Below are 24,738 nucleotides of genomic sequence, written 5' to 3'. Positions count from 1 at the left end.
AATGCAAATTCTGTGGGTGTATTTTTTCCCCCTTTTCCCACCCTTTTCCTCTGGAGACAAGTTAATATTTTAGTCTCCCAATTCACTGGTGAGGTCTCCAGAGTCCAACATTGTATGACTGTTCCTCCCACCTCCAGGCACCTGTTCTTTCTGTCCCTCACTGTCCTTCCAGTAGGTTTATCTCAGTAGGATCCCACTGACCGCTCCAACTATAATGACCAGTCCCTTTTGCCCTCTCTGATGGAGGCAGAAACTTACTCTGTCCTGCATTCATCAACAGTCCCCTGACTCTCCTGTGTCCTGGAGGAAAATAAGCATGAGCCTGGGACTGTCCCACACCTGTTGGTACACAGAGAAAAATGCAGAGGGTGTTGCTTACATAAAAGTTTTATTGGAAATTCTTTGAATACTTGAAGTGCACCGGAGACTTTCCAAAACAATAGACTTGAGGAGCCCTCCCATCCACCCAAAGCATGTGTAAATAAGCAGCTACATACATACTGTCCTTACTATTGAGTGGAGCAGAGAGCTGCTAAAATAAACAGCCTTCATAACACAATCTGTGGCAGGCCACAGCAGCAGCTAGATCTTCACTGAAGCAGAGCATTTGTGCAGTGGTCAGGGAACTCAGAGCCTAGATGCTGCAACTGTGTTGAAACTGAGGACTGTCCAGGGAAGAGGCAGGTAACTCAGCCCTGGAGAATCTCTTATTGCTATGGCCATCCAGCTCAACACTAGCTGCTTATATAGGCAATTTTCCAGCCTTTTGCAGAGAAGAAAACGTGCCACAGTGACATCCTGTCTTATGAGATGTGAGAGCTGTAGCCATGTTAGGAACTTCATCAAGAAAAGGAGCACAAGTACAAGCCCTGACCTCCTGAGTAGGATTAACAAGAACAGCAGTGCTCCCTGCCAGCTCCACAGTTTGTCAGCAGAAGAGCACAGCAGGAGTTCTGGATGGCTGAAGTTTAACCTTGACTATTCCCTATTCATACGGTGTGAACCAGCACTTTGCCTCATCTCTGCTGCTCTGCAGCCCAGATAGTATCGCTTTAGAGATTAAAGGTGACAACCACCTGTCTATGAGCTACTTCCTACAAAGTGGCAGACCAACTTCCTGAGCACAAGTGAGAGGCAGTTGATCCATTAATTCCTTGTGTTTCTGCACCCTTCTGCAACCCTTTCCACCAAACAAGGTGGCTCTTGGATGGGGATCAATATTTGTTACAGCCCATGTAACTAAAGCCATGTTATAAACTTTCATCTTGGAAGCTTTCTTAAATGTCTGTGCATCTTACTTTGCATGGACAAAGCAATTCCCATGTGAGGTTGCTAAAAAGTTGAATTGGTTGAGTAAAAGAAAAGGGTTCTGGTGGCTAACTTTCCTTCAATGAAACCCTTACCTGGAGTTTTAGAACTTAAAAGGCTTCCTACCAAACACGTTTCAACAAAAAAAACTCGTAAAGTTCATAGCATTGCATTGCTCTGGCCTTACAGTAAGGCTGTTCTGAATTTGGCTCCTTGCTCCAGAACTGGCACAGAAACAGTGTTCCAGAGTGGAGCTGGGGTTCTCCCATCAGCTGTAGGCAATCTCTTCCAGTTTTGTGAACGCAGCTAAGCTGAAGAAGCTGCCACATTGCACCAACTAGAAGGCTGGTAACTCAGCCACTCTGAGGAAATGGTTTCTCAGTACTCAAGCAACACAACTCTACTTAAAAGAAAGAAGGGGAAAAAAAGGGGTTTTGGACAGTAAGTGGTCTTGCAGTTGCTCACTCTAGTTACAGGGGGGAGGAGGAGAGAGAACCACAAAAAACCCCACCTTATCCAAGTGCCTATTTAGTGTCACTTTTTCTCCTCCCATCAGATGAGGCAGAAGACATGCAACAGCCAAATCACCCATAGAGCAATGCCAGCCAGTCACACTGTTGAGGGCCAGATTATTACAAAAATAAAATTTCAGCTACTCAAAAGCCAGCTGATTAAAAAGTACCATAAGCTTCCCAAAAAAGTGTGCTTCTTTGAAGAAGCTGCCTTCTGAATGGCCAAAGAACACTATAAATTCATCCATGCCTATCAGAAAACAGCTTTTTATTAAGTCCCTGCCATTCTATTCCACTAATGTGTGCATTTCATTCTATCAGTGAGCCCTGACTGGATGCAATGGACACACAGTCCCCAAAACAGAGTATAATATTAATCAAGTCTGACTTAGAAAATAAATATCTTGGATATTTTCCTGCAAAGAGAGACCAGTCTCACTGGCCCAGGGTTCCATGGCACACTTGCTCTCTGCAGTGATCAGGACAGAATGACCCGCACTATAACATGAAAACAGAACATCTTTTAAATATAGGTTTCTTTAAAAGCAATAAATATTTTTTAATTCTTAAGATCATCTATTAACCATAAAGCAGGAAGGCTTGCAAGTATTAGAGGAAAAAATCTTGGACTAAGACTCCTAGTTACATAACCCTAAAGAAATAGGATTCCTAATATTTACAGTTATGTTTCAGAAGCAGAGACTATGAATTCAGCATCATCACAGCTGCTACGTGCAGGCTTGCCAACAGTCAACACTGTTAAACTCAGCATGGCCGAGTTTCAGTGCACTCAGGAAGGAAATGTGGAAAGCATTCCTGTAGTTTCACTCCTGCTTGTCAGCCACCTAACAGAGGGCCTTGCACAAATCACTGTGTAGAGACCCAGTTCCTTAGAAGCAGGAAAACAAAGGTGAGTTGTATTATGCAGGTCCCAAAGCTGATGTGTCTCCCTGGGCTCCAAGCACGCACTCTGAAGTCAGGATGAAATGCCCAGTTCTGTGGAATGGATGTCCTGGACTTCAAACAGTTGAACTTGCTGAACTCACAGATCCTGGAAATAAACCAAAGCTTTCTATGCTCTAACGGGATCAGAGACTGTAGGAAAAAGTCTGTTAGCAAGAAGCTCTACCTAGGGAACTTACACCATAGGACCCTTGGAGGAAGCATATGGCAACTTTCCACAAAGCCCCTCCATACAGAACACAAACTGAGGAAAAATAAGTTTTCATACACTGGAGTTTGATTTCCTGTGTCCCTACTGAAGTCTTAAAACTGACTGTGAGCAGGAAAAGCACTCCAGAACTATGTGGTGGAAAAGTTGAGGAGAATCAGCAGATGAGCAGTATCTGTCATTGAAGAGAGAAAAGAAAGCTCACTTTATGGAAGGAACTAGTCATTGTGAAGAAAAGGCAGAGCAGGGGCAATAGAGATATTTGTTGGTGTCATCTCCAGGATGCCTTGAGGAGGAAGAATTACTGCAGTGGAACTGGGTAACAGCCTCACTGTAAGGTTTCCACAAAAGCATCAAATTCTTTGACGTTTTTCTCATGGACTGCCAGCTTCTCTGGTAACGAGTCCTGGAAGGGTAAGGAAAGGCATGGATCAGGGCCCATTCACAGCAGACAGAAGGAAATTTTAAACACACTAGGAAAAAAAAATCTGTTTCTGAATCATGCAATCCCTTGCCAATGCTCTGGGCTTATTTTTCTACGTGCACAAAACCAGGACCCCTCTGGCAGCGTCCAGCAGGTGACCCTGAGAAGGGCACTCTGCCCAGAGTCTGTTTGTTCTGCAGGAACAGGAGGTACACTAGGGCCTCACCTTGTGCAATCACCACTAGCTGCAGCACAATAACCCACTCGCATCACTGCCTTCAAGTCACTTGCTGCTCTTAGACTCTGGTTTTCATTTTCCTCCAGAGTATGGTACAATGCCAGAGAGCCTAACAGAGCACTCACCCAGACATGACTTTCACCAGGCACACCAAAACTCCCAACTCTGCTCAGGCTGCAAAGTCAGGCCTGATTTGCCACCAGGTGGGACACCCCAGAGGCAGGATTAGTTTGAGGGGTTTCAATGACAACCAGAGCAATCATGTTGCAGCAGCCTTCAGCTTCAAGACACACTGGTTTCAAAGGCTCCGGTGTGCCACAAACAAATCTGCATTTATTTGGAATATATTAGTGATGGATTCCCTTTGGGCAGGGTCTCTTTTCTGAAAAGTATAGGAAAGACATGGGGCTTGTTAGAGTGGGTCCAGAGGAGGGCCACAAAAATTATCAGAGGGCTGGAGCACCTCTCCTGTTAAAACAGGCTGAGATTCTTGGGGTCATTCAGCCTGGAGATGAGAAGACTGAGGAGACCTGATTGTGGCTTTTCAGGACTAAAATTAGACCTTTAAGAAAAATGGGAACAGACTTTTTAGCAGGGGCTGTTGTGCTAGGACAAGGGGCAATGTTTTTTAATTGAAAGAGAGTAGATTAACACTAGATAAAAGAGAAATTTTTATGAAGCTCGTGAAAAACTCTAACAGGCTTCCCAGAGATGTGGTGGGTGCCCCATCCATGGAAATAATATAGGCCAGGTTAGATGGGGCTGAGTAACCTGATTTAGTTGAAGATGTCCCTCCTCATTAAAGAGAGGTTGGACTAGATGACCTTGAAAGGTTCCTTCTATTCTACAAACTGTTCTACAATTCTATGAAGATATACTTTTCTCAAACTAGGAATAGGGAGAACATTATAAAGTACATATGATTCCCACAAACAGAGATTTCAGGGTTCCATACCAAATCCTCTGCCATGGACTGTGCTCCAATGTCAATGGAGAGGCTGCTAAGTTGAGGGGGGTTCTGAAATTCACGGTAAAATGTCCCCAGGTCCATTGGAAGAATGTCATCTTTTGAAAATGCTGGTTTCTAGAATCAAAGACACTGCTGTTAATTCCCAAAGACATAGGCTTCCCTTTTGTTATAATCTCAGGTAAAGCCATTATCTGCTATTAGTAAACATCTTGGCATTACAACTGTTGCTGCAAAAATGCATATTAAATAACTGAAGAACAGCCAATAATCACTTGCTTTCACAGTATCGCTTGAGCAGTTGGAAGAGAACATTTCTTTGGAATCTGGCTCCTCTAGGTGCTAAGAGAGGATGCCAAGCCCAGATGTTAGCAGAGAAATGAAATGGTATTTAATTTGTAACTGTTGATTCCTGGTACCAGTGTCTTTGCAGTTCTGGGACTGTCACACCCTAGTGTGGAACTGTGAATGATGTGTCTTTTCCACTCCCACTGAGAACTCTCTGACATCATTTGCCATCACACCAGCACGTGAAGCCCACCTAAGGTGCAGGTGTTGTGTGAGAGCTCTGATGAGGGCACTTACAAAGTCGACCATAACAAAGTCATCATGGGTGTTCCCGGTGCTGCTGCCACTGGAGCCCTCCGAGTGTAAGCTGCCTTGCAGAGGAGACTCCGTTTCTGGGGATGCAGGAGGATTGACCTGCCCAAGAAATCAAAGACGGTGAGTACTGATCTTACAGTCATGTCTGTCTGTGTACTTTGGCACTGTGGGGGTGGTTAGGAGGTTGGACAATAAACATTAACTAGAGCAGGGGCAGCAAACACATGCTGTTACTTGCATGTCTAGATAGCCCAAGATTCAACACAGGAGACTTCTTGAAACCAAACAAATCTGAATAACTAGTTATTTTCTCCAAAACCAAAGTGTATTCAAGGCAGAGAATAGCATGGATGTTTGCATAAGGGATGCTGAGAAGGCACATATACCTCTGGAAGAGTCTTACCATGGGGTCGTTATCTTCCAGCTCAACATTCTTGGGAGCAAACATGGCAAAAGGAATGTCTAAGTTGGCCATGGTCACCTGAGGAGATTTAACAAACAGAATTTCACTAAGATGCTCTGCTTACCCGGCACAGAAAAGGATATTGAACGTCTTTGTTAGGCCAGCTAAAAATGGCCCCAAATCACGTCAGCAGTTAGGCAGGAAGCTGACAACCTCATTTAAAAGGCATGAAATCCAGAGATGATATTCAGTTGACCTAATGCAGATATATACCTTGAGGTGGGATTGCTTCTATACCTATCTTGTATAATATAGGCAAGGATTAATGAACTACTACAAATTGAAACAATCCTCCTTCCTTTATCCTAAAGGTCTAGAACTGCAGCCCTAGGAACTAAGCAGATCTCTAAGCTGCCCTAGCTGAACTTAAATGCTTGCTTCTAGTGATGAACTGGTCTACTGTATGTTTCTTCAAGGAAGGGAGGTTTGCTACCAGCTTTCCTTTTTTATGGACCCGTGGTAGTGGCAGGTCATTGTGAGATCCAAGTGGAGTATCAAGTCTTCTATTCTCAAACAGGATGTTGGCAAAGTGGAGCAAATTCAATGGCTATCACATCCTAAAAAGATTTTATGAAAACCAAAATACACCTTGGCAAAACCTTGCAGGGAAATGCAGCAGGCAGAAATATGCATTCTCAGTCTCTGAGGTTGCCCTGGCATTGGGGTGCTTTTTGCTCCTCTATGTATGAACAGATGGGAAAAAAGGGGTATTACGGTGCTCTCTGAGAAGATCTACTGCTCATTACCTGGTTAATGGGTTTGTTGACAAAAGCTCCCACCTTCCGGATAAAGATGGTCTCCAAAAGGTCATGTGGGGAGCCACACTTTCCTTCACTGCTGTTGGATACTGTTTCTGTGTCCTCACTGGGGGAGGAAAAGACATAATTAGTGCCACCTGACACAAACAAGGTAGATAAATAACATTCTTTAGGAGACTCCTTCATTTTTCTTGGTTTACTCCTAGTATTGGAAAAAGGACAACAGAAATCTGTCCTTGTACCATACCTCCCTCCTCAGTCAGGAGCACAAAAAAGTGGACACTTGTGGAATCAGATTTTTGTTTCAAGCTGGACAAAAACTGTTTAGTTGAAAGTAAAGTTGCTGAAATAGGATCTGTTTCTGGGAAATGCACTTTTAACTTGTGTGTGTTCACAGCAATTCCTGTTCCTCACTACTATTTTTTCAGTAACACAGCAGTCACAGATCTCTCAGGAGGTGAGGGCAAGAACCACAATTATATCTGTCATTAAGTTTACAAATGCAGCAGTCTGGTACATCACAACAGCCACTCCCAGTATGATTAATTCACTCCGTACCTATTAGGTACTTCCATGACCTATTTGTTTTGATTTTTTTTCCTACCACAGGTCTTCAGAACTTTAAAATAAAAAAAAAAAATAGTTTTGTCCCATGGAAAGAGGATTACCTAGATATTATGCCCAGGAAAGTGCTAATGCAACTGAGTTTTGGTTTCCTCAGGGCAAAATCTGTGACTCACAACTATGTGCCCCCCAGGAGAGATTTCTCAAGAAATAAATATGATCAAAAAACCAGAAGGATTTAATTAGCTGCGAGGGAGTTGATTTAGGACAGTTTGAGATTGCATTGTTTCCTTTTAAGTAACTTTGTGCCTGAAGTTTCTTACTAAAATGGTGAACAGATTTATGGTAACTACAACTGGCTCTGGTAACAACACACATTAAGTCTCTAGAGAATTTAAGACTCATTTGTGAATTTACTGCATCTGTTTTACAATCAGCAAAACCAGCAGAAAGATTGAAAAAAAAATATAAAATTGATAATAAAGTTGACAAAGAAGATACATTACATAGAAGAAGTATATTACATGGACTAGGATGTTTAAATAGATGGGTAAGATCATTGTTTGGAGAAAGGCTGAAAAAGCCCCAATCAGAGAAAGTTGTAAGTTGATTTGAGGGATGGAAAGATGATAGTTATGCTACAAACAATAGATAAAAAGGGAAACAAAAAGTTTTCTCTTAGTAGGCTTATAAATGGGGTGGCCAAAATGGTGGATCATCTAAAACCAGCCTACCTGCTAGAAGGAGTAGCTGCTGAGTAATGAACTCCATCCAGTGGGGTGCACATCCTCTCTTGGTCAGCTTGAGTGCCGTGTGCTGGCTGGCTAGGAACAGGGGGAACTCCCCCTTCTTTGCCTGGACCAATCAACTGAGGTAGAAAGGAACAGTCAAGTTAAGAGATTTCAAAATCAAACCAACCCCACAGTGCAATACAAAGTATATTCCATCAAACTGGGCATAAGTTGTGGCAGATTTTGGCATATGACTGGGCTCTAGCCCCTATAAGCCTCCGAGAGATGTAGGATTGGATTATCCCAATACAAATTCATTTTTTACTCCCTTTCTACTCTACTCCTCTCCACTTCATGCTTGTTTTACACTGCAGAGTTCTCTGGCTATAAGTCCTCTGCTTCATGGGTAGGAATAAATGAAAGAAAACTTACATCCTCTTACTACAACCCCATGGCTCCCTACAGCTTCAAGAGAAGGGGAAGTGGAGAGGGAGGTGTTGATCTCTTCTCCCTGGGATCCAGTGATAGGATGCATGGGAATGGTTTGAAGCTGCACTAGGGGAGGCTTAGACTCGACATGAGGAAGCATTTCTTCGTCAAGAGGGTGGTCAAAAACTGGAACAGTGTTCTAGTACTAGAGAGGTGGTCAATGCCCCAAGCTGTCAGTTTTTAAGAGGCATTTGGACAATTGTCTTAGTACCTGGGTTTAACTTGGCCAGCCCTGAACTGGTCCAGGCAGGTGGATTAGATGCAGGACCATTCCAACTGAAATTATTTTATTTTATTAATATTGTGTCAGCAAAACTGGTGTAACACCAATATCACAAGCAGAAAAAGACTTCTGCCAACTTGGCTTATTTGTCTGATGAACCAATATAACTTATGTCAATATGAACTGTCAGTGTATCCTATGTCTAGCCTAGAGAACTCTGCTTGCACAGCTACAGGGGCAGCAGCTCTCTAAGACAGGCAACGTTTGGAATCAGTGACAAGCTGGTGCAGGCAAACAGGTCTGGTGCCTGCTCTCCTAGCATAGTTTTTCCACATACCCCAGTAAAGTCAGGGATGCAGAGGAGCCAATTCCCAACTCCTGTGGTATTTGTGCTTTCTCTGTATTTACTTTACATTCTTTCCATTCCTGACACACATGACACCAATGCATGCACTTGTTTCAATGCCTCTCTCGGGTGTACAAGTGACACAAATGGCTGCAATACCAGCCATGCTGGTTCTATTCTCTACCAGTACCTGGTGAGGGTGTGCAGCATTCAAGCCACCAGCAAAGAGTACAGGATACCCCATGTCAGCTGATCCAACTCCCAGGGCAGCAGGCTGATAGGAAAGACGAGAGCTGGAAAGCTAAGAAAGAAGAGAAAAAAACAAGGGCAAAGGGAGAGGAGAGAGGAAAGGGAAGGGGAATGCCCCACAGCCTGAATAATCACCAGTCATTGAAGAAGGAGCAGGAAAAGTCAGAGGCACAGCATTTTAGGCTGGCAGAAGGATGCTAGGTGTTCACTGGAATCAATAAGGTAGGTTATTGTTGTAAAAAATTCTTATTGCTATGAGGACTACTTGACAGTAGTCCAGGGGACTAAGTCTGAGCCTTGACAAGAAAACAAGATTGGCTTCCTACAGATGTAGGAGGAGGCTGTGCAAGGTATGACTGACATCCAGTCTCAAGGAAGCTCTGCTTTACAGGCCTATTTCAGATACTGGTGTAGTGGGTTGACACTGGCCAGATGCATGAATGCCATTGTGAACTTATTAAAGAGCTAATAATTGATATTTTTTCATCCCAAAATAACTTCATTATCAACTGTTTGAACCTACTCCCATTGCAAATTAAAACAGCTGATCTTCCAGACCTGTTAAAATAGCTTCAGTGAAATAATACGTGATCCCATAAATGTGCCAGGTAAAGAGAACTGGGAAGCTAACCCTTGTGAAATTGCTTTAGGAATTAAGTGTTGGGGACAGTGAAACCCAGGAGAAATTCCTTATACATCCCAGGTAGAAATCTACCCAGTCACGTTAGATAAAACTTCCCTGTTTTGACTTGCTGGACCACAAGGGGACATTCCTTCCAGAGCTCAGCGTGAGCTCCAGCAGCACCAAAGCTGATGTCCTTTATAGGGATCAAAATGAAGAACAGCACTTTCATTCCCATGAGGCTAGTTAAGCCGAGTAGAGCTCTAATGACTGTACAAGTTCTAGGGACATTGGCTGTTAACAGAAAACACTCAGAATTGTGCCTTACTACTTAGGTCTTTCACTAACAATCCTTGACAGCTGTTGTGTTTTTAGGAGTGCTTGTCCTGTCTTTGGGAGACCTTCATCTGCAAAGGCATTTAAGAAGCCAGTCTCACTGAAGTGCCTAGTTCACTGTGGGTCCACCAGTCTTTCCCAAGCACAACAAACACTCCACATTGTCAAATATGTATTTTCCTGTATTGGTTTTGTCATACCAGAACTCATATTCTGGCCTTGTAGAGCATATTCTATTGACAACTCACTTGATGTGAAAAGGCCAGTCCCATCACTGGGACCTTCAAGGTGTCCGTCACCACAGGAGGAGGGGTCTGAAAATGTGCCTTTGTGACAGTAAAAACACACTGTGCACAGACACAGACAAACAGAGGAAACAAGGAAAAGAGAGAGTGAGGGAAGAGAGAGAAAGAGAGAGAAAAGGACTTCAGAGAGGAATTATGAAGAGTTGGATGAACTGAATGCTAGTGAAGAGGTTTTGGCTGCAGCAGCCACACCTACACAGAGAGCAGAAGTCTCAGTATTGCCAGAAGCACATTCATTTTGTAAAGAATTGACTGTTTTTCAATCTAAGTGAACCACTGAACACAGGTAGTATTTTAGACTCCAGTCTACCCTGGCAGAAAGTAACTGCCAGAGACTCTGTTCCACAGTTAATTATAATTAGTACCAGCCAATTTGCAAGGAGAAGGCTGAACAGATGCCAGAAAAAGTCAAGTACTTTTTTTTTTTTAATTTACAAATTACTTGTATTTCAGCACTCTCCATCCATCCATATTCTCCATCCTCCTGCTTTCTGAGAGATTCTGTCTTGGCAGGTCCGTGCTGCACCCTTAGAATAAAGGGGACCCAGACTACAGTGCAATTCAAACACACTGATGTGAAGTGGGAACTCCATCGACAGGAGCAAAGCTCCAAGAAGTAAACAGTCTCTCAAAGGGTGCTAATGCAAAAAGGGCAATCCAAACCTGGTTCAGTCCCACATCTCCTCCTAGTCATTTTCCTACTGATGGTTTTCACTTTGAGGGAAGCTTCAGCTTCATTTCTGAGTATTACTCATGGCCAAACTCTCCTGAATTTTGGCCTACTTCACAACACACATACACAGACATGCAAGCTCACAGAGAAGGTAACAACTATTTCTTTGTATCACAAAGGTTAGGCCTCCTTTTTACTGAGAAGGCAGATAGAGAGTCACAAAATTTGCCCACAAAATCACACAGTTCCTAGTATTTTCCTAGTCATTAACCTGGACAGGACATATAGAAAGCTGGAGAAAAAAATAATTAACTTCTCCTTTCCCTTTTAATTTAAAGTCCACTCTGCCAAGGCAGCCTTACAATTCTAACTGTGGTAACAAAGACTGGCAGTTGCTTTACAAATAAGGGCACAGCATATGGCAACTGTGAGCCACAGAAAAAGCAAGAACGTAGGCTCATACTTAATGTGAATCCTCAAGGTTCAAGTGGTTTCATAAAGTTTTTCCCCCTCAATGACAGTAAAGCTTCATGACCCAGGGGAAATGTCAACCTCAATGTAGTTACATACACTACTACAGTTAAGTAACACTGGCACAAGCAAGCCACTGGAAATTTCCTTATGAAATCTTTTTTATTTACCCCACTTTAGGAAAACACAGGACACAATTCAGGCACAAACTCATTTCCTGAACTGTATATTGCAGAATAAGAAAAGCTTTATTCCGTCAGACTTACTGTGAGTGCTGCCTAATTAGTTCAACATTGCCTGATGCCTGGTCACCTGAAATCACTTTGGCACAAAAATGCTTTCTTAAGAGAAGCTCATTTCTAGCTCATTCATACAGCAGAATACATTCTGCTAAACCAGGCATATTAATTCCTCTAAAGCAGTAGAAAGATCCATAGCAAATTCTTTCAGTTTGGAACAGCATTCCAATTATCCTTCATTCTATGTTTCCATATTGACAGTGAAAGAGATTTAGAGTATTTAGATTGTCTTTAAAGGTCAGTAGAGCCATCTGCTTCTTGGCCGGACAAGGCAGGGCAATCCCTGAATATTTAAAGTGATAGGACAACTGCAGCTCCAGCCAAGTCTTCAAAATACAGAACTGTGCAGTCAGATACACAAGACAGTAAAAGAACTTGCAAGTTTCTGGGTTTTTATATTCAAAAAGAAACCATAATCTATTCATTTCAAAATTTAATCTTAAATGAAATTTGCATGGGCAATTTTTTTGCCAGTACTTGTTCCTGCTGCCCCAACTACTTTTAGACAGTCCAACAAATACAGCTTTTATCTTTTTTCTGTCTTTCTCCAGCATTCTACTGGTATTTCAGTGTTTCTTTCTCAATGTCAGTCTGTTACTCCTACTTAGGCTGCCTGGCATCAATGTCTGATTCCTCCTCTTGCAGTATTGGTATGTAAAAGTGTAACTACAGTGCTTCTTCACATGTCCTCTTCAAGCACAATTCACATGTCCTCCTCAAGCCAGCTACAGGAGTAGGCTCTTTTAATCCTTCTCAGTAATTCAGTCTTTCCAGGCCCTTGGAATTTTGTTGAAATCAGTATCTAATTTCAGTAGATTTTACTCAAGAACCCACACATTAAATTTCAATTAGCAGCAGGAAGCTTTCTGTTTGTACAATAGCTGATGTAGGAATATGTGAACTATTCTTACAGCAATTGTTCTATCTAGAAGTAAAGAGAGCCTGGTATCTCTTACCTGAGACGGAGGAGAGGTGGAAAAAGATGTGGTACACACTTCTTGGGAATCTTCTACTGAGGGGTATACTGCGCCATTGTCCTCACCAGCTCTAAAGCACCAAGAAAAGACAAGTTTTCTAATCAGAAATATTCTTTAAAACAGACAAATAAAAAAACACACTGGGAAAAACACTGCAGGGAGGTTGAGAGTATTTGGGTGTCGTTGAAAGAATTATGAAGGACTCTCATCTACTTGTCAGAACTGAGGAAAACAAAGTGGGAAAACGTCAGTTTTCCTTCTGTGCTTCTCTTCTACCCCACGTAAAATAACAGAGGTGTTTCTAACTAATGCTTTTCTTATACCAGCTAGTGCTACTGGCTTTGGTGTTTGCACATTTTCAAACACCACCACTGGTCCCAATTTGAATGTTCTCACATTGATTTGAGAGAAGACAAACTTCTCATCTCCAAAGAGAAATTAAACTGATCTCCCTCCAGTGGAAATATCCAGGGATGCACGCATCTAGACACATAGTTCTGCATCAGGATTAACCATTATACTTTCAAATTCCTGAAGGCAGCCAAGATCAAACATCCTTTGTGTCCAAGTGCTTCTGTGCAGAATTTGGGGAAATACTGGGACTTGCTGCACTGCGTCATCTCAATGTGAGGAGAAAAATGTCACCCTTCATTACATGTTTAACTATGCCAATATGACTAACACTCATTCTCCAGTGTCCCTTCCCGTGCTGTCAACAAATAGTGGAAAAGGCTCTGTATTTGGGCATAATGGATGCCTTTACCATGGCCCATGACTTCGACTCAGTATTTCCTCACCTGTAATTGCAGGGATGCATGGGTGAAGAGCTGGGATAGGGACGGTCCACAAAGTGATCAATTATAATCCCCATGATAGGAGGGGTCCTCTCAAACTGCCTGCAAGGCAACAAGCAATGGTGTTATTGGCTTCTTCTCTCTACTCTTCCCAATTCCTGGTGCCCTCACAGAAAACCTTTGTGTCTATTAATGGGACCAGAGCATCTTTATAATTTAGTCTTGTGACTCCAGGCATGCATCAACAATTTGGAGTTCTAGAGCCTGGCTCAGGGCTACCCAAATACTCCCCTTGCTGCAAGGCTTAAGCGTGAGAGACAGCGTTCTTCTTGAAAGAGAATCTCAGCAGGAAAGGATAAGCAAAAGGAAAAGATATGGGGGCTCAGAATATGAGGGGTTTAACAGTAAATTACTGTAAGACAGTTTCTGGCATGATCACAGTTTCTCACCTGGTTGACATGAAAGCAAGGTTGATTCTGTAGGCACAAGACAAAGTGATGGTGCCCACTGGGGTACCCACTGTCCCAACACGGACTGTCTGGAAACCTGTAAAGTTAAGGAATAATTATCAGTTTGATCATTTATGATCATACTTTCTTATTCTGAGGTTACATTATCTTATTTCAAGTGTTTCCATTATCTCCTGCAATCTGAGCTCCAACAACACACACGGAACCCATAACAAAACAACAGCTCTAGGTTGCCTTGCTGGTAGGCTTCACCTGCAAGACTTCTGATGTCACTTCCTGGCTTCTTGGTCTAAAACATTGTTCTGAAGTACTTCTTATTCCTCAGTAGACCATGACCTCCTTTACCAGTCCAGCCCCTTATCAACATAATTCCATATTCTTATTTCAGTTCTGTATCACTGAAGTCAAAATGGCAATTACCCAAGACTTTGTCCAAGTACCACCATTATACTTGTCACTTGTGACACAAGGCCAGACTGGCAGATCCAGACAAAAAGCATATGTAAGCCTCAGACTAATTTTCCTTATAGTACTTGGGAATAGTAACCAAAAGGTAGAATGAAATAGAATTCTGCTCTTTTTTGTGTGTTGTCTAATCGTACCTTCTCCCAAGCCACTCAGCTGGACTTCACCAAAATATATCCTGAAGAAAAAGGAAAAAGAAAAGCTGTTAGATACAGTTGGGACATAATGCTATACATATCCTTGTTTCTTATTTAATTTTGGGAGTTGAAAGGTTGGAACTACTTTTCCTCTTCAGGAAAAAAACCCCAACAAAACAACAAAATAAATGGCTGGAATGCCCATCTCAAAAAAAAAAAACCTTACATCTGCTTTAGAAGAAGAAGAAGTCATGTAAAAAAAAAAAAAAAAGGAGAAAGAGATAATGGTAGTCCAATCAGAAATTTCTTTTTAAGTTTTTTAAGCCTCTGTGGTTAATTCTACAGTTCAGAGAAAAAATGTGAAGTGATACAAACTTCACAGGTACGTCTGAGTCTAAAAGCTGATGCTCATCACACAACATAAAAGATTAACTGTGCTGTAAAGAAACTCATTCTTAAGTACATGCCAAGTCAGCAATGGAAGAAAAAATGAGAAAATGTCTGGAATTTCTTTTTGAGTTCTCAACTGTGCAAATTATAACAAACCTGAGGTTTACAATCATATAAATTAGCTGTGCAAACATGTCAAAGACTTTTCTCACAGTCAAAAACAAGAAGATAACTATGATCCACAAGCCAGTCAGAATCACAAGCTAAACAGAGTTGAACCCAGTATTTGGGTGAGTAAACTGCAAGAACTACACGAAGTGGAGTTAAGGATGCATCTTTAAAATGGAGTAACAGGAGAGAGTCTGTATCTGTGTTGTAAAAACATGCATTGCAGTTATGTGCAATGTAGAGGCATTTATCAAACACAGGCCAGACACCAAACAACTGGATGCTAGTAAGCAATTTAACCAGGGATTGCATACAGAATTTTTTTAATACTCTTCCTAACATGGCAGGCAAACACACAACTAAGCTAAGCCTGAACTTAGCTTTTCTTTCAATGGCTCAAGTGAAGGCTATAAGGACCTATATAGACCTAAGTTTTTTTTCTGTCACTGATTAGTAGTAGTTCTATGCAAATAATTTGATTTTATTATTACTCATCCATTTTTAACTACATTTGCAGCTACACTGTGCAAGTCTAGAGTCTCTGCTGTTTGCATTTCAAATGGGGCATTTCTGCTTTACCTGTACAATATTACATATTCATGGCCTTGTTTCCTTGAGAGTCTGTAGGCTGGAGTAACTCTGGTTATAGCAAGCAAAGACTTCAGCAGCAGAGACAGCCTGTTGTATACAGTGTATGAAACTTTGATTTCTTTGTCACACCTAGAGAACACAAAAAAAAATTAGTCTTTTGTCCACAACTAAGTTATCTGTGTTTGGGGTTCTTGTTTGTTTTGGTTTGTAGTTGCTTTTGTTTATTTTATTTTAAATAAAAAATAGTCTAGGCCAGCTGTTTAATTTTATTGCCAAAATGATAAATAAGGGTCCAGTGTGGTGACCTGTATACTGACCAACCAGCTAAGAGTCCTGCTTCAACCTAGTCACCTGCTGTAGAAGAAATTGCTGAAAAATGCCATGCAGCCTTCTACTAAACAGAGACATCTTTTCAATATTAAAAACATCTGTCATTACTGAGACTATGAATTCTTGTATTTGAGGAAGCCTACTAGCTGTAATGGAAGAATGAAGAAGGAATTAAATTACTAGTTTACTTTCTTGACACTGGTGTTAAAACAGTATGACTGCTGCTCTAGACGAAGAGGGGAGTTCCCTCTGAAGTGCCCCTGGCCACACATCCAGTATGTGCTCACTGATCACCATGGATTAACCACAATGTTAATCCATTTCATTGGCTAAAAACTGCAATCAGAAAGAATGTGTGAAGAATGTACTTACTTTTCATTCATTTCTAGACACCAAATTTCCAGCTCCATGGAGTCCCCCTGGATCAGAGAAAAGATGGCAAAGGCTCATTTCAGAACACAGACCTTTTCAAATCTCATTAGTGATCAGCAATGGCCACACCTTTCAGTGATTTGTCTCCTGGCTCCCACTTTCTAGTGATGCAGTGACAGAAAAAGGTGCACTGGAAGTGTCCCTGCACAATTATTTCACCTGAGGGAATACCATCCTCAGAATGCCTAAGTTCTTTATGGTCTAAGCAGTTAGTTTCTTAAAATTTGAGAATTTAAGAATTCAATATTCTTAAAACTAGTTTCTTAAAAAATTAGATTTTGCTGCTGTGTCATTTGTGTGTTTGGTCTCAGATTTTTTCAGTGAATTGCTTCTGATAAACAATACATTTTTTTTCATTAGCATATCACCTTACTTATTAACATTTAAATATTCTCACATTGTCTTGGATTAAAGGGCAGGAGCTGTGGTAGCTGACTGAAGATTCAGGCAAAAAAAGCCCACAAACGAAAAAAAGGGCGTCTGTTTTGATTCAGTTCTCACCTCTGATGTTTTGAGAGAAATCTCCACGCACATAGACCGTCCAACAGCAGGCAGCTGTCCTGCCAGGGCTTTCTTTGCTTCATGAGTAACCTCTGGTATATCTTTGATTGCCAAATTGAACTGCAGAATCAAAGAGATGGTTCCATTTTTTTTATTTCTTTGAAAAACTGCCTGATGGTACATTTCAGACAGGCTCACAGACCCATATATAACATACTAGGTCAGTGTTCACTGAAATATTTATGAAACAGAAAATTCCCAGCTGGGTTCAAGCTTTTCATATTTACAAAGATGCCCCTGGCTGCTAATTCAAATGTTTTTCTTGATCTTGCTATAAAAAATTTACCCCTTTTCCCTCAGTTCAGTCTCATCTTCACCCACAGAGTATCTTGAGTCTTTTCAATTTTATTAAAGCCCATTATTAAACAGTCCTGATTTGCAGAATAGCCAACTTCTGACAGGTAAGAACTCATCACCAGGACCCCCAAGCAGATCTTGGAAATGTGCCTTTGCTGGCAGGAGTTGCTGAGAGACATCATTTCTCTTACCCCTCATCAGCCTGTAAGAGTCCAGAGTGATTTGTTGCATGTGAACAACAACCACAAACCCCCCACAACACCACCAGTGAACATAACTAAATATAGTACCTATTCTATGCATAATTATTATTGTCTGCACAAGACTGTAACAATCACATGGTGTTCTCAGCACACACACAGAGCTGTGCACTTGCTTTAAAAAATATGAGCTTACCCAGTCAGAGCCTGTTGGGGAGGATGATGAGCGGGTACAGATTTTCTCTCCAAGTCGGGCCTGGACAATTACTTGTACTGTCTGGAATAGAAAGAAAAGGATGCACAGTAATGTTTTGGGCTCAGCACAAAGTAGAGCCTGAGCTACACAAGCTCCAAGTGAAAAAAATGGAAGGGGTAACCAGGATGTAGAGAAGTAGAGTTTGCTACACTGATCTTCAATTCTGATCAATTTAAATTATTACATTTAACAGACAAATGTATTTCAGAAATAATTTTAGGCTGACCTTTCTCTGTAACAACATTAAGAGACTAAGTCAATTTTGCAATCAATATTTGCAGTTTTCAACAGAAAATTCAGAAAACTTTACAAAAATATTCCAAGCCTGGACAACTAAACTAAAGCCAAATGAATCTGTACATTTATACCAAAGTCATTGTCAGATTATCTATTTGCATCTATGCATGAAGTGAGGCCAAATTTTATAATTATATACCAACATCATTTAAAAGAGCATCCTGCTATTATTGGTTTTGGATGCAATATAAAAATTTAGATAGGCTGAAAGAGTGGGGTCCAGCAGAATAAACTACCCAACAGCTGGGTGGTTAGACATGCTGCTAAAAACCCACAGCTGACAGAGGTGTGAAGTGCCTACAACTGATTCTAAAGCAGGATGCTTCTGGAGGATGGAAGAGGATTTGAGAAAAAAGGGGAAATTATGTTTCTCTAGTTGCTCTCAGGAATCTCCTAAATTTGACATCAGCTTTTCTTGCTTCTTTCTCCAGCAAAACAAAACAAAAACAAACCGAAACCTCAATTTTGTTACTCTAGCCACACCAAGTGCATTGTTTGGTTTTAGAGGTTTTTAAAACAAGGAAGAGGTATTTGTCCAAAGGAGAAAAATTACCTTTAAAGCAAAAAATTTGATGAACTTGTCCAGGTCCTTCCTGTCCTGGGAACTGAGATCAGTGTCCATTGCATATGGCAATCTGAAATACAGCACAGGTCTGGGAATGAAGACTTCAATGTTTATATTTCAAAATTTTGCCCATTAGAGGCCACCTCATAAGAAATTATAAGCACCAAAGCCTTCTACCTGTCAAAATCCAAGCATGCTAAAATCTTTGGGATATGAATGTGAGGTATAAATACACATTGGTAGTTTATCTGGTCAGTGCAAAGATCAAAAAAAATTAAAAAATGAAGAAGGCTCACAATTAGAACTCAGTACAACTTCTACAATTTTGCTAGCTTAAATTAAAAAAGCAAAACAAACAAACAACCGAAAAAAAACCCCCAAAAACCCTGGAACACCTCAACACCACAGTGACTGCATTCTACGCCAAGCTAACCATCAGATATGGAGGTCTCTACTTCAGAAATGATATATCTTCAGCTATCAGCACTGGTCAAAAGCAAGCCAAATTGTTTTCTTGAGCCTGAAACTCTTAGAACACTATTTCAATGGTATTTCAGCAGAAATCTATATAATAAACCGTTGCCGAAACAAGCTGCACTGCTTCTTTACTTTAACAAATAGTACTTGCAGTAGAACTACACAGCTACAAAATCTGCCTACAACCAACTTGTTGTATGTATGAAATGACATATTTTTGTCTAGAAATAGAACAAAATCCTCTGTTCACGTCTCTTGAAAGCCCTGATAATAAATACTTAGCTTTCACATTGGCACTGCCTTGTTTTTCAACATACAATTGTTTCTAGGAACACAGTGAACTTGCACAGCATCTGAAGCAGGGCAGGGCAAGGCACTAATCCTATTTCTGCCACCATTGTGTCACATGGCCTGGGATAAATCACAATTCTTCTGCCTCTCAGTTTCTTCACACGTAAGTTAATAATCATATAGAAACCATTGGGGAGGAACGCCTTAATTAGCTGCATTCATTGCAGTTTTCGCTCGTAAGCCTTCAAAGTATTAATTCACTCTTAAGCCCTGTTGCAGTTTTGAGACAGCTAATCAGCCTGGAGCAGCTTGTCAAACATAGAACGTGCTGCTCCTCACAGGAATGCTGGCGAGCTGAGGCCAGGGAGCACGAGCAGCTGCTGTGCCAATGGTACTCAGTGTTCAATCTTTCAGCAAAGACTGAACTTACAGCAAGGTATGCTGTTTATGCAAATTGAAATTTGCAGGGCAAAAGGGCCAATAACCCTGTTCACACAGAAAATACAGAATCTTTAATGACCACACACGTGCAGTGCTTCTATTTAAATATTGCACTTAATGACAGTAAAGGCCTAATGCTTTAGGAGCATCAATCAAAAAGGGTGGCAAGATAAGAGTATTGCAATTTACAGAGCATTTTATAGAGAATAGTGCTGCTTTCTGAATTAGTCCATAAAAGGAAAGTGGGACATGTGGTTCAAAGTTCCTAGGCTACACTCATACCACATCTCCTTAAGCTGTAGTGTTCTCACTAAAATTATAATTTAAATTGAGAACAACACAAGTGATTCAACATCAGATGCATTATCAAATTATCCTTTGGATATTTTAACCTCCTTATTAAAACTGTTATGCCTTCTTTCCCTGCGTTTACCTCCACTAGACAGATTACAGACCCTTTCCACTGTGGGGGGTGCAAAAGGAAGTCAGCATTTAAAGTGCTTGATGCAGCTACAGACATGTACCACTACAAGAAAACCACAACCCACCCCAAACAAACAAACACCCAGGCAAGAACAACCTGTTATTATTCTTTTGACTTTGAAGTAAAGCATTGTAAGGATCGAGGAGATCTGAAATCTTTGACAAACCTGGCTGATATAGGCAATAAAATACTGCATAAATAAAATATGTTTTTCTCAGCGAAGCAAATGCTGACATTTAAATACAAAAAAAAAAAAAATCATACTGGCTTTTAATGTGAAAAGTGATATATGACCCCTGCATAAAGATGCAAGGAAGTATATATATCCTGATATTGTGGGAGAGCTGTCAAATAAAGCACCCACATTTGCCTTTTGAGGCTGGAAAAAAGTTCTGATATCAGGATTCTTATTTCAAGATGCCTTGGAACTAATAGAAGGTGTTAGGCTCACTGGCCTGTTAGGAAAGGAAAGGAAATAAAGATGTCATCAGCATGGCTCTATGTGCAGTACAGGAATTAGTTCTAATGACCCAAATATCTCTAGAGGAGAGAAAAAACAGCCACCAGAGGGTTCAAAAAATGAGAGCCTCATGGTTCTGCCCTGCTGCAGGAGAACTGGGATTCTTCCTGGAAGATCTGAAACTACTTGTAATATTCATTAAACATTTGGAGATTCATACTCTTACGTCCCAAGCTCCAAATGCCAGCAACAGTTGACCCACCAGAGCCCAAGGCAGAGTAGAAAGTATCAGGCAAGGTTTCCTGGAAAGGAATAAGTAATTTCATTGGGAATCTGGGACTTTGGAACTCAGCTCCTGAAATGTCTAAAGGCTTTCATCTGACAACCATCATCTCCTCATTTTTGTAGAAGGGCCTCTGGAGATTGCCTGAGACCTTCTAAGGCTTAGAAGAGTGTTCACCTTTAGAATCAGTCTTGGTAAGAGTTAAGGTGAAGCTAAAATTACAGCAAACTTTTTATTTACACAAGTTCTTTGGGAACAGCTAACTCTCAGGTTAGCTGCCCCTGCTGACCTGAACAGGAAGGAAATTCTTTAAACTTATTTCCACCAAACTCAATCAGCTTCTCATGTCCTGTAGGTTCAATACCAGCACGGCTCCTTGTTAAGTGCTACTGCACAGGCCTATGCTTAACTCAAGGAAAACACTCTTTCATTTTACACTGAATAAAAACTAAAAGGAAATAACCTTTGGTCTAGGTTAGAAAAACACAGATGACTGATTTCCACTCAGCCAGGTAATCCCTTAAGTAAACTGATATATTCCCCAGCACATGATGCAACAAGCATCTTGTCCATACGGCTTTTTGCTTTGTCTCCCACTTCCTGCAATACCCATTTTTATACTGTTGCTTTTATTTATATGCCTTTGTCTTCACTTTACTGTGAACAGAAACATCAGGAACAGGATGTTCAAAGGAGAACTGCCACACGCAACTCTCCTGACTAAATCCTTATTCCTTCTCCCAAGGTTCAGGCAGATTTTATCCCACAGTTTAACATCTAAGCATTGTGCCTTATACGCTCTACTGCTATTTATACCCTCCTTCTCTGAGGAGGAGGACACATCAGCATAAGGTGATGGCGCTGTTTGCATGATGCAAGAACTGCAAGAGCCCTCCCCTTCATGCCTCGGCAGAGCTCAGAGGAACTACAGGGACCGGCAACGCCGTGCTCCAAGCCCTGCTCGGCGCTCCCAGCCGAGAGCAGCCGGCAGACACCTGTAACCCGGCACACAACAGGGGCACCTGCGATCACCAGCCTTACACTGCGTGTCCCGGACATGGGAACTCAGCGAGTACATCTCTGACCCCACCATAAACAGGAAAGGAGCAGAAGCACCTGATGTCTACCAGGCATTATTATTGCTCCTGGGGAAAGTATATATAGGCTTCTTCCGTCATCTCCTCTCTGAGCCGTGGCTGCTACAACTTATCTTGCTTTCCTTTCAACCAGACATTCATCGATGCAAAATAATTACTCATGGTTCTTATCCCAGAGTGAAACTGAAACGACAAGAGGGAAGAAACCAGAGTGGGTGTAGCTGTGAGTAGAGGGCTGAGGACAGCTCTCACCCCAGATGTTTGTTCCCATTTACCTGACTGTGCCCCCCAAAGCATGCTCCTTGCCCATACCACTTTTCCAGAACTTCTTTTTTAATACAGGACCCAGATCCAATCTCCAAGGATGTCCTATGAGAAGCTCAGAAAAGCCTCACTGAATCATGCCGTAAACAAGAAGCACACAAACATTTGTGAAGCTTTTAAGAGTGCCTAGAACACATCCTCCCTTCCATGAACAAGAAGCTTCACTGCAAGCAGGTATTTTGAGCACACTAATAAGCAACTATAGAAAGGTCTTCATAAACACAGTGCTCTGTTTCAAGACTGGGCCTACAAGTCAAACTCCAGTATCCTACAATTACTTAAAATGAATGTCCATTTTGCCTTCTTAGTAGATTAGTCAGAAACCTAGGGAGAAGTAGCAAACAGTTCTAAGGTGTGACACTCTCATTCTTTAAAGTTTATGGAATTTTTTTAAGAGAAGATTAAATTCTAGCAGAAAAACTGTTTCACATAATATAAACACTCTGATGTAATCAAAGGCTCTGTAGTTCACTATATGCTCAGGTTTTGACTGATTAAGAGGTAGTTTTTCCTCCTGATCAGGAAACAGGTTCACTTTATAACCAATAAATGACTCTGCAGCTTAGTAAATACTTTACTAAAGCCAGCACTGCCAGCTCTACTGACTTAGAAACAAAATTAAGTAATTCTTATTGACCAGCAGTTACATTTTGTACTTCCCTAAGGTCTAAAAATGGTATCAGCTCAAAGGTCCATCCTCTCAATTTGTTTGTCAAGCCAAAGTATACAGACTAAACCAGAATCTGCTTCTACATACCCTGTACTATAACCACCAACATAATCACCACCTCTCAAGTATTGTATGAACACACGTTCAGAAATTTTAAGATTATACAATACCATTTAAGCAAAATAAAGTGATCCTGTATGATCCTTCTGGACATCTACAGACAGCCTGGCTCATCTGAAAGACTTATTTCTTGCTACAAGAAAGAAGGGTCCTCCACGTCAGGCCACTCCTGCAATAACGTCAAGATGCTCTAAACTTTACTTGGACAGCCAACTAATTTTCAGCTCAGGCAGTAATTTGCCACGTTTTTCCCCCTTGCTATGTGCTAGTCACACTGCTTTTCGGATTTGCAGGAAGGCAATTTGTAGGCTTAGTCCAAAGAGTCCCTTTTTTACCCGTTCACTGACATGGAAGGTGTCTCTGCTCCCACCGAGTCCACGGGAATGATTCTGACTGTGTCCTAAGAGCCACATCTCCAACAGGAAAAAAAATAAAAATATGACCACCTGTAAACGTCTGCTCTTTCCCAGCACACCGCAAGCTCGCACCTTACAGGAAGACTATACAATGCAGCGTGGCGTCTCACATTCCACTATTTCCAACAAGCTCTGAAGCATTTTGCTTTTAAATGACCCCTCGCTGAGATTACAGCGGGACACATCTTTCCCAGCCCCCGCTCGTTAGGAAAACGAACCGCAGCGGACAGGCGGCTCTGGGGAGCCGATCCCCGCGAGCAGCAGTGAAACGGAGACACGACGCCGCAGCCTGAACGCGCCCCCTCCCCCGGCAGGGCCCCCGCAGGCTGGGGAGCTCCCGGCGCTGCCCTGCGGGCCCGCGGTACCTGCGCGGGGCGGGCGGTGCTGCCGGCGGCTCATCCCGCGGGGGGGGCCCGCTCCGCCGCCGCCTCCGAGCCCCACAGCCGCCCCGGAGCTCCGGCCGCCGCTCCTCCTCCTCCTCCTTCTCCTCGTTCCCGGCCCGAGGGGTCTGGCCGCGAATGTCAGCGCCGGCGGGAGAGCGCGGCCGGTGCCGGGGGCCGGGCCGGGGCCGCCGCTGCCCTCAGAGCCGCGGGCTGCGCCGCGCCGCCGCCATCGCCGCTGTTTGTTTTCATCCGCTGCGGGCGGGGGGGGAAGGAAGGAAGGAAGGAAGGAGGAAGGGAGGGAGGGAGGGAGGGAGGGAAGAAGGGAGGTACCTGAGTGTCCGCAGCGGCACTTTCCGCACGCAGCCGCCGCTCCCCGCCCGCGGCGCGCCGAGCCCTCAGCCCGGCGGGGCAGGAGGCCGCCCAGGCCGGGAAAAGCGAACAGCGCCCGGCGCCGCTCCCGCCGGTGGGCCCTGCCTGTGGCGAATCTATGGCGGCGAATGCGGGGCCAGGCCGGCGGGGAGCGCCTGGGAGCGGCCGCGGGGTCGGCAGGGAGCGAGAGGAGTCCGGCGGGCTCGGGCGGCCCGCGGGGTCTGGGGCGGCCCGTGTCTGC

At 42.5% G+C, this 24,738-nt stretch overlaps 1 protein-coding gene across 1 annotated transcript; it reads right to left on the bottom strand.

Moving 5' to 3' along the window:
• Positions 1–369: 369 nt before the first annotated feature.
• On the bottom strand, positions 370–24,166 carry ATG13 (autophagy related 13). Its single transcript, XM_083862955.1, has 18 exons — positions 24,111–24,166; positions 18,671–18,752; positions 17,761–17,841; positions 17,008–17,127; positions 16,447–16,493; positions 15,733–15,873; positions 14,596–14,636; positions 13,973–14,069; positions 13,527–13,625; positions 12,709–12,799; positions 10,253–10,351; positions 8,988–9,098; positions 7,743–7,876; positions 6,433–6,550; positions 5,627–5,704; positions 5,206–5,322; positions 4,609–4,737; positions 370–3,397 (listed from the first exon to the last, which is right to left on the bottom strand). The coding sequence occupies exons 2-18, from the start codon at positions 18,737–18,739 to the stop codon at positions 3,320–3,322; spliced, it is 1,650 nt and encodes a 549-aa protein (XP_083719081.1). The 5' UTR covers positions 18,740–18,752; positions 24,111–24,166; the 3' UTR covers positions 370–3,319.
• Positions 24,167–24,738: the final 572 nt, after the last annotated feature.

The sequence above is a fragment of the Zosterops lateralis genome (genome assembly GCF_965231275.1).
Source record: "Zosterops lateralis genome assembly, chromosome: 6".
Classification (NCBI taxonomy): Eukaryota; Metazoa; Chordata; class Aves; order Passeriformes; family Zosteropidae; genus Zosterops; species Zosterops lateralis.
The sequence above is the reverse complement of the archived record's forward strand: the minus strand, read 5'-3'. Positions and strand labels throughout refer to the sequence as shown.

What these genes read in the sequence shown, in the direction of transcription:
- ATG13 (XM_083862955.1), bottom strand. Translation starts at nt 18,739, where the DNA reads ATGGACACTGATCTCAGTTCCCAGGACAGGAAGGACCTGGACAAGTTC. An exon ending in ATGCTGCACACCCTCACCAG is followed by an intron (nt 7,877 to 8,987) that starts GTACTGGTAGAG and finishes TTTCTACCTCAG; the next exon opens with TTGATTGGTCCAGGCAAAGA. An exon ending in ACTTTGTTATGGTCGACTTT is followed by an intron (nt 4,738 to 5,205) that starts GTAAGTGCCCTC and finishes CTTTGATTCTAG; the next exon opens with AAACCAGCATTTTCAAAAGA.